Source organism: Nematolebias whitei, chromosome 9, assembly GCF_014905685.2.
Source record: "Nematolebias whitei isolate Nwh7 chromosome 9, NemWhi1, whole genome shotgun sequence".
NCBI lineage: Eukaryota > Metazoa > Chordata > Actinopteri > Cyprinodontiformes > Rivulidae > Nematolebias > Nematolebias whitei.
In genome coordinates this window covers 42,046,046-42,056,045 of record NC_056506.1, presented here as the reverse complement: position 1 = coordinate 42,056,045, position 10,000 = coordinate 42,046,046, and the positions used below count along the sequence as shown (strand labels likewise).

Sequence of the window (10,000 nt, the reverse complement as noted above, 5' to 3'; positions counted from 1 at the left end):
GTGTGTCTTAACAGGATTTTCTCAATTATACAGTTACAACATAATTAACGTATTGCTATTTTTTGGGGAATTAACTTGCCAGAATAAACAAATCACATAAACATCTTTCTTCAGGGTTTGTGTAAACCAGTGGTGTAGTCTATGTGGTACGTGGATATATGGAGTACACCCACTAGAAAAGCTTGGGAATTTCAGTATACCCACTTAAAGGTGTCCAATGACACAAGCCCATGTCATGTATCATTGCCAATGATGAATCATTGTCAACACATTTGGAACATTCTATAGACACATTGAGTTGGTTCAACCTATTTTTTGTATAATTAATACATCTGTACTTACTACTTAATACTCGAACATGTTTTGCTTTGGTAATGTTTCATAAATTCTATAACGTGTTTGGAATACAAAGCCAACTGTGGTACAAAGTTTGGTGTACATTTATTCAAATAAAAGCATCAGAAAATTTTTTAAATGTTCAATACGCTTAAATATCAAAACAAATTAACAATCACATTGTACTAACCAGTGTACTTTGGTTTCTAAGCACAGTATACCCACTATAAAAACGTAGACTACACCACTGGTGTACAAATATGGAGCTATATATTGTATTTTCAGATAAATCGATGCAAAGAGTGGATATTTTCATGCTGCCACTTCTTAAATTGCCACTTGCTCGTGTCTCACGTCTCATAAGGTGATTTTGCTCATAAAATTGTTGCTTATTTCATTTTTTTAAAAACATTTATGATAAACCGCGGTGAGAATTGAACAAGACTTGGTATGAAAGCAAAGAGAAAACTGTCACGTCACTCACTTTATACTGATGGCGTATTCGTTGCACTCTTTACTCCTGTGTCGAACTAGATATGTGCTGTTTTCTCTGTTCAGGAGCTCCACCTCTGCTTGGTATCTCTCCATTGGCCCTGCAAACCTGAACCATCAATAAACAACTACTGCACTTACACTGCAATCAATCATTCTGAATATGAAGATGAGAACAGTCGATACAGATGATAACACAGTGGAAGAACACATTCTGGAACACAGCATCATTTCTCTCTCTCTCTCTCTCTTCTTTTTATCTGCCACTTACCAGAGCTGTGCAGAATAATCGACAGGTTTTGGAACCTGGCAGAGAAAAGAATTGTGGTTATTTTGTGTTTTAAAACAGTCAATACAGAGGGTGGAGGTCATTACTGCTAATGTGATATTCAAGCTGTATCTAATGGCTAAAACAAGTCTACGCCAATGAAGAAAAAGCAATTCTAAGCACTACATCTCTTTGGCAAGACATTAATAGTAGCCATTATCTGCTGAATGCATTGTAATCACACTAAATTCTGTCTTATTGATTTGGATAACCATGAACACTTACACATGGGCAAGGCCTCACAGCATCACTTGGAAAGAAGCCAGTCTTGCTTGTTGCCACAATTTTGCCCTGCAATAGCAACCGCGTGTTAATCGCATTATATTTGTCTGGGAGCAGCCACACTTCTGCCTCTCTGCCTTCCCTTCCTTTTCTCTTTCCCCTCCCGCTCTTGCTTGAGTAAATCCTCAGCAATTAGCGCACAACAAGCAGTGCATCTAAATTGCAGCCCAAGTTAATTATTGTTCAAACTCTGCCGGCAGTTAGATTTGTACTGCATCAAAACAAGGGCGCCGTTTAACACTAAATAATGGATCTTATTCTGGTCTTTTAATATCCAAACAGTGTGTGCTCACGCTAAAGACAAACAACTGCCTTTGAGGAAACCTGCTGGAAGCATCCACAGGCTTTACATGTAAATTAATGAATCTTTGAACAAACAAACTTTTCGTCTTTAAACGTAACAAATTGGTAAAAACCAGTTGCACTAGCATGAATACAAAGGAGCCCTTAATGTTGTACGGCTTTAACTCCCTGCCGTTTAGACAGCAATTAAAAAATATACCAAGTTTGACATAATTTGAGTTTACAACTTTGAGTTTGAGGTCAATTTGAAGTTCATTGAGTGAACCTGAGAAGACAAGAAGTGGTGAAGGCAAGGGAAAATCCCTATTCAGCTTCCTGCCCTGTTTGTGTTTTTCTCCTCAGTCCTCTTTATTAGAGTATGAAATGCTTTTTGGAGCCATGCAAGCCCCGGCAGTAACTAGATTGGAAAGCGAATCTTTACCCATCTCTGTGATTCATTCTGTGTAATAACATTTCATCAAAGGTTTTTAGAGAGCCCTTCTCTATTTGTTATGCTTTCGATAAGCGTATGATAAAGATTAAACTTATTACTCTGTTGGCATAAACAGGCAGCAGCCAGAGGATCAAATGAAATTACAGTGATTGATTGTATTGTTCTGCCAGGGGGATGGGGGATAATTGCCTTCTGGGTAACAGGGGATATGAATTCTCAATGTTCTGTAATTCCATCCTCTGGCACCACTGGAGACGCCAAAGATTAAAGGCACCCTGTGGACTTTTCATTGTAAACAAACAAGGTTCTGTTCAGATTCAGGGCTTCTCCCCAAATCATGTTGGGTGTCACTTCGAGACTTCTCGAACTTGTTGAATTGGAGCCATTTAGTGAAACTATTTTCTTTAAACCAAATTCTTCATCTTTTTTTATTATTATTATTATTATTAGTATGTGCAATATTGACAGATGATTAGTGCCACCAACAGATTATATGCATCACTGTTAGCAACAGAAAGTATTAAAACAATACAGATTTTGAGGCAGAAAAATTAAGCTGTGAAAATAATGATAGTTGTCTAAAAGGAAAACTTTATATAAGTACACATCTTTTTTTGTACCACTTTACAATAAGGCTCCACTTATAGATGATAACTGTTTATAGATATGTTATTATTCCTCTATAAACACTTTATAAATCATTAATAACTGCTTATTATGTGTTAATTAAGGGTGACAAAGAGACAAAACTGACCGGTTTCTTGCCAAATAGTGAGACAAATCTGTTCCCCTATTTCATCTAGAGTTGTTATATTAAACATTTCAGACTAACTTACTACCTTGTAGGCGCAACAAGCATTTTTAAACCTATTTTTTAGCATATAAAAGTGTACTTTATCACTGAATTATAAGTATTTACAACTAATATTATATCCTAAAAAAAAATTGGTTTACTACAAATGCTTATTGTGCTTACAGTAACTTAGTCTGAAATGTTTAATATAACAACTCAAGATGAAATATATACATTAATAGATTTGGCTCCATATTTGACAAGAAACTAGTCAGTTTGGTCTCTTTCAAGGTCAAGGTCAAAGTGTCTTTATTGTCATTTGCACCACATGTGGTACATGTGGTGGAACGAAATTGTGTACACAGGGTCCCAGTTACATCCAATAAATATACAAATTGTAAAGAAAAACAGTAACAAGATCTAAGATATGAACTAAGATATGAACTAAGAAATACGCTAAATTAAGAATATACTAAGCACTAATAGTACAAAACAATGTGCCAAACAACAACAGCAACATCTTGCCCTTAATTAATGTATAATAAACAATTATTAATGATTTATAAAGTGTATACAGAGGAATTAATAATGTATCTATAAACTATTTATTAGCATCTCTAAGGGGAGCCTTATTGTAAAGTGGTACCTTTTTTATTATTTTATTTATGTATTTATTTATTTTGAAAACTTGTGATTCTGAGTTTAGTCAGTCAAAATAGTTGGTGTTGAAAATTCTTTATTCGTCATTTATTTTATTAGTCTTCATCACTCACACATTTGTCATGGTTTGTGTGTTTGCTTTGGTATCGTTGCTTTATTTGTTGCTTGAGTTGCTTGTGTTTATTATAGGTTTGGAACATTTTGTTATTCAATTAAATTATGTTCTGTTGTTTTTACAGTCATGAAACCACATGTCCTCAGCTGTTGTGCTTCCAGCTCCTCATGTACCACCTGCATTTCATTAGCAATCAGCACATCTGGGGTCCTTCACTACTCCTTGTATATATTTTAGCTTTTGACAGAATTTCCTGTTCACTCCTTTTGCTCCTGGTCTTGTCATGTTTTACTATGCTGCCTCGGATTCCTGTCTCTGTATTTACTGAAATGTTTAACTTTACTTTGTTCATCAGTACCAACTTTTTAATGTACCAATTTGAAAATATCTAAACACTAGCATCGCACATTTGCAGTATAGTGCATTTCAATGCATTTTGGTGAGGTAAATTCCATTGTTTCTAACCAACATTGTGCTTTGGTGGTTTTCACGCTTCCCTTCTTTGGTTGCTAAAAATTTAAGCAATGATAAAGATTTCAAATAATTGCAAAAGCCAATAACTTTAACAAAAAACTAAATGTTAAACTTGTCAGATTTTTTTTTTCTGAAAATTATACTATATTCTTGTGAAAAATTGTTTTAATTTGTTACTCATTCTGTATCAATCAAAATATACAACACATTGAATTGCACTGACTAACCTGAAGACCTCAACTTTAATGTTTTTGCCAGCCTTGCTGCTTCTGCGATGCTTCGTGCTTTCACAAGAGACTTGAGAAATGGGTTTTTTTTGTTTGTTTTTTTTTATCAACCCCTCCACCACACACATTATTTGAGCCCTGGTGGAACAAGCAGTGCAAACAATGAGGGAACCTGTTTATCAAAGCACTGCTCTACCCCTAACTTTTAGTTAAGCTGTTTACAGTATCATTATGCAGCAGGCATGGATACACAAATGTGTGTCATCACATTATTACGCTGACTATTCCCTTCCAGCATGGATTGTTACCATGACAACAAACAATGCAGTGGTGGGTCTAAGCCATGACATTCTGGTAGTCATTCAGCCAGCCTACAAGAACTCTCCTGGCAACCATGTCCTCATCCCTCCACCTTGTGCCATGTCACAATAGAGAAACACTGAGAAATGGAAATTGGGCAAACTGCCCACTCCCAGCCGTGCCGTTGGCAAAGACTGCATCTGACTGGAGCAGCACCAGAAGGAGGATGAGGCTTTAATGCTGCCATAAAGTAGAGTTAGAAACAGCAAGGCAAGCTCCTGGAAGACCCCAGATAACAGTATCCTTTCAAAAATAGATAAGGTCAAACACCCCGATGTCATGAGAGAGTTGCTAAATGTGCCAGGACATGAGGTTGTGCACCACCATTAAACTATCCGCCAGGGGCTGAAGTGTTTTGTGTTTTATTGTTTCACTGTGGCATGCCATTAATCAACTGAAGCCACTAATTGGTTAGATCATCTTATGTTGGCTCAGATTCAAACTAAAGAGTGAAGGACAGGACAGACACCCCATCTGAAATGTAACTGGGGTCCAGTGGAGTTGATACAAATCTTCTAATTGTGGTCGACCTCATTGTAATATACTGCTGCTCATTCTGACAGCAGACAGAATATGATGAACAACCACTGCCCATTTTGCGGTTTATCTTAAAAACAACATCATCACAGGGATATGATTCACATCACTGTATTTGTGCTTTTTTTGTCCTTGTCACAAAGCGGGAGATGAGGCACTTTGCAGATAAAAGGCCATGCATACTCCATTTGAAGCAACAAATCTGGCTCTCATTGATGTACGGTAGTTGCGTGACAAAAACTGCATCATTTTGTTCCCAGAGCAGCTTCACCCGCCCCGTCTTGACACAAGGCCAAGGCCAAACTTTTTCTTACAGGCATATGCCCCAAGTATTATGGAATTGGTCAGAAATTAGTGGGCATGTTCGTCAATGTGGAAATGCACTTGGACATTCAGTTGTACGACTCTTCAAACACTAAATTAGTCAAATGGCCCAAAACTCATGGATGGAGATTGCGCAGACATTGTGTATGGAGGAGTCTGTTGGCTGAAAAATGTGGCACTTTCTTTATGATAGATTTGTGGTCAAGCGGTGGATGCAGGGACGGAGTGGAGACTCTGGTGGGAAGAAACACATGCGGTGACGTATACTGCAGCGGGAGGAGTTTCGCAGGAGTTCTGCGCCGTGTGTCTCGTGGACTAAGAAAGGTGAGTGCGAAAGTGAACGTCCCACAACCACATGACTGCAAGTCGACTGTTCAGATTCAGATGGAGTATGCTTTGTTCTTGATTTGGAGCTCGGATTTAAACTCGTGACATGGCAAAGATATTGCGTGTATCTCACATACCAGGTTAGCACCAACATGTTATTTTTTCATAAAGTCACAGATGTGGACATGAAACAAAAATGAGCCGAATGGCACACACCTGCCACCAGGGGCTTTGCAGGTCAGCAAACATCAACTCAATGATATCCCCTGCATGAATGCTTAGCGGGGGCCCGCACTGGGGGCTGGGGATACCGCCATAGTCTTTGATCACAATCATCCTTGGTAAACCTGGCACAAAGGGAACAAAAACGCATTCAACATTTTCTCCATCTACCTCTGAGTTTATTCAGAACATAAGATACACACGTTACTTTTGGTTAATAGATAAAAAATTGCTAAACTAACACTGCTATAAAGATTTATAGGTTTAAAAAGAAATGGTTGATAAAAAATGCACAAGAACTGGACAATACAGGGTTCCTAGTATGCAGAATATGACTACGATAACTTATGTTCTTCTAAGGTAGTATAGCAGGGGTCTCCAACCTTTTTCAAAGTAAGGGCCAGTTTCAGAATCTACATTAACTCTAGTTAGATGCCCAACATCTTTTCTTGGTCGCAGGTTCCTCAACAAGAGTTCGATTGGTCTCATTTGATGTTCTCTGTTGCACTTTTGACATTATAATCAAAGATCACTGAAAAAATAAAGTGATAAAAGTATTTTACGTTTAAAATATCATCTTGGGGCCAGATAAGATGTCAACGAGGGCCACATCTGGCCCCCGGGCCTTGAATTTGACACGTGTGTAGTATAGGCATGCAGGAAAAAAAAAACGGTTTCACACCACTAGGGCAATTCAATCAATTGATTAATGAAGCATGCAATTATTATTTTTATAGATGCAGTTTAACAAGTGCCACTGTTAATGAAATAAGAACAATAAACCCCCTTTAAAATCACCACTAATAGATATATAGATTGGCCACATCTACCCCCAGCCACCTTGCACCCCAGCCTAAATATGAAGCAGCAGACCAGCCAAAGAGACAAGCTCAAGACATAACACACAAACTCACAATACACACAATAATACACACCTAAGTCCACCCTGATTCAACAGCAGGAGCCGAACTGGAGAGGAGAGTTAATAACAATGAATTCTGCATCTCAGTACACTTGGGATGAGTGATAGGTGGCACTAATATCACAGTCTCCTGACACACCCTGCCTTACAATCTGCCAGCAAAGTGAAACGTTAAATAACTGGAAGTCAGCAGAAACAAGTTTTGTCTAGAAAAAGGTTTCCAGTTTTATCTAGTTTTCAGGGTGAATTCACGTAAAATATTTTAGCGCATTTTCTTCTGAGAAAATGTTTGAATGCTTTTTACAGAAAGTTGAGCAAGAATCCTCATATCTCCCCTGCTGATAAGTGTGTTTGTGAAGAAGTAAATGTGGGATAACGTGAAGGAAAAAAAAAAAAAACCTTTAAGACAAGACTTGAAATGTATAAAGTAAAAAAACGTCTGTTTGGACAGCAGAAATTGCACCACTATATTTGTCTAAAAATTGGGAACAAATAACATTTTAGACCATAAACCAGTCGTTCATTTGTTGTTATTATCTAAACTAATCACATTCACATGGGAAATCCTCCCATTTTCTTAGCGTTATTGGTTTCATCCCAAGTGACACCTAAAACATACATAAATCTGCACTTGCTGGCAGTCTTTTCTGATTAAAACTTAAACCACCAAAGTGGCACAACCCCCAAAAGCAGCAATTTACTATTACAAGAAATCCATCTCTTTGATTCCTGAACAGCGCAACACCAATCTTTCCTTGGCGTGGCAGACTAACACAGCCACGAGCGTGGGGCTAAGGCTAAGACTAAACACACCTGCCAACTAAAAAGACACAGCTACTTACTCTCCCCTGACTCACATATCTGGCCTGCCACAGACGGATCACCCTTCCAGCTCTGGCTCCCCTGCAAACTAGCCTGAGGAAACTATTAGCTGGCTGTGACCTCAGATGAATGGAATCTCTCACATTCATGTTTTTAATAAGAACAATAAGCATGGCTGTCTTTCTCATAAACCTCTTATGGAAATTGATTTATCACACAAAGGCTTGGCTCAGCAGTTGAGGCAGAGGCACACAGATTGATGGGAGAGCTTTACTGCGTTTATTTCTCTGCATTTCTCCTGCGCTGCTTTCATAATGATTCCACCCACTCCACTGCATCCCAGTGCCATCCAGGGTTTAGGAATCATGGCACGAGGTGAGAAAAGAAGTTGTTTTTTCAGTGTTCTGGTTAGGACGTTCTTCACATTCTTTTTTACTTTGTCAAAAATTCATCGATGTTTATTTCTAATTTCTTTCTATTGCCTCCTCTTAAATAAGCGATTCTTTCAGCACAATTCTAAAAAAATAGACTCGGAAATTATTTACATATCAGAAAAAGTTCAATGAAGGAAAAATGCACTGTTCAAAACACTTTAAGATTAGATCAAAGTTCAAGATCAATAATCCAGGTAAAAAAAAATCCAACAAAGTTAAGTCAGGTTGTCTGGACAGTTTCTTTATGTTGAAACGTTTCGTCTTACATCCAAAAAACTTCATCAGTTCGAGGAGCCACAATAAACAGTCCCATAAGTGGCACACTCACATAGTGGGCTTTTTTACCTGGATTGCTGAGCATGAACTTTGATGTTTTGAACCACTTTGGCCATGGCTGCCTCAGACGAGTTGACGGCTGAGAGGGCAGACTCAAGAAACCATCTTATCACCAGCAAACTGTTTGGCCCACTATGGGATTGTGCTACTGTATTTTTTTGCTGTATAAATCGCACATTGTTGCATAAATTTGCAAGTCCTGTGACTTATACACCGAAGCGACTAATATATGTGTTTTTTCCCCATATTTATAACTCAATTTTTTGCTGAGATCTGACAATTTCATTCATTCTGACATGGAACATTCGTTCTGGACATTCTCACTGTATTGTAAATAGTCTGCCATTCTCAATGTTCCAATACATATTGAAAATTATTATTGATATTGTTTATCTTATTTCTTATATATTGTATTGCTTATTAACATTTAGGAACTTTTGTGTGAAATCTTTTTATCTTTTCATCTGTTGCTGCTGTTGCACTTGAATTTCCCATCCGTGGGACAATAAAGGCTGTTTCTATTCTATTCTATTGTATTCTATGGAAAATATTGAGCACTACCATCTTCAGCCGCTAGAGGGCCCTCGACTAATATGGCAAGCCAAGTGCCTCATCAATAGGGAAAAGTGGCTATTAATGAGACACTTGGCTTGCCGTACCAAGCCACCTTCATCTCGCTCCAGAACGCCTGGAGCAAACGTCATATCAGCTGCATTTCACTGTGCCGCCCAGGCGAAATGCAGCTGATTTGACCAAGATAGTGCATTTATTAAGGAAAGTTACTGAGACACACCTTTTGCTATAATGTCGAACAAACAAATGCGCTAATCTTGTTAAAGTCCTCCTGGGCATGTTCCCGCGGCCGCCATTTGGCAGCCAATCGATTTTTGGTATAACACCAGCCCACGTTTCCAGGTGGTCAGTGTTGATGCATAATGGATGCGACTAATACAGCAAAGCAACTTATTTATGTTTGTTTCCACTTTATTAGATATATTTGGACTGATGCGATTTATACGGCGGTGCGACTTGTACAGCGGCAAGTACGGTACTTATGGGACTACGTTTGTTGCGGCTCCTCGGACTGATGAAGTCTTTTGGATGGAAGACAAAACATTTCAACACAAAGAAACCGTCCCGAGGTCCTGACTTTTTAAGCTTTGCTTTGGACCAACATCTGTTTGTTTCAAATTTCTAAAAGGGTTAGGATTGTGGTGATAAATTCAAGTTTAACACTGATGAAAAGAACACTTTTGCTCAGAATAACCATCTT

At 38.2% G+C, this 10,000-nt stretch overlaps 1 protein-coding gene across 1 annotated transcript in view; it reads right to left on the bottom strand.

Moving 5' to 3' along the window:
• The window catches only part of LOC119414281 (guanine nucleotide exchange factor VAV3-like), an 81,399-nt gene that overhangs the window by 15,301 nt on the left and 56,098 nt on the right, over positions 1–10,000 (bottom strand). Inside the window, exons 21-24 of the mRNA XM_037681375.1 lie at positions 6,208–6,338; positions 1,382–1,447; positions 1,100–1,134; positions 821–937 (exon numbers count right to left, since the gene is read on the bottom strand). Of these exons, the coding sequence (XP_037537303.1) occupies positions 821–937; positions 1,100–1,134; positions 1,382–1,447; positions 6,208–6,338 (349 nt within the window). The remainder of the gene's footprint in view (positions 1–820; positions 938–1,099; positions 1,135–1,381; positions 1,448–6,207; positions 6,339–10,000) is intronic.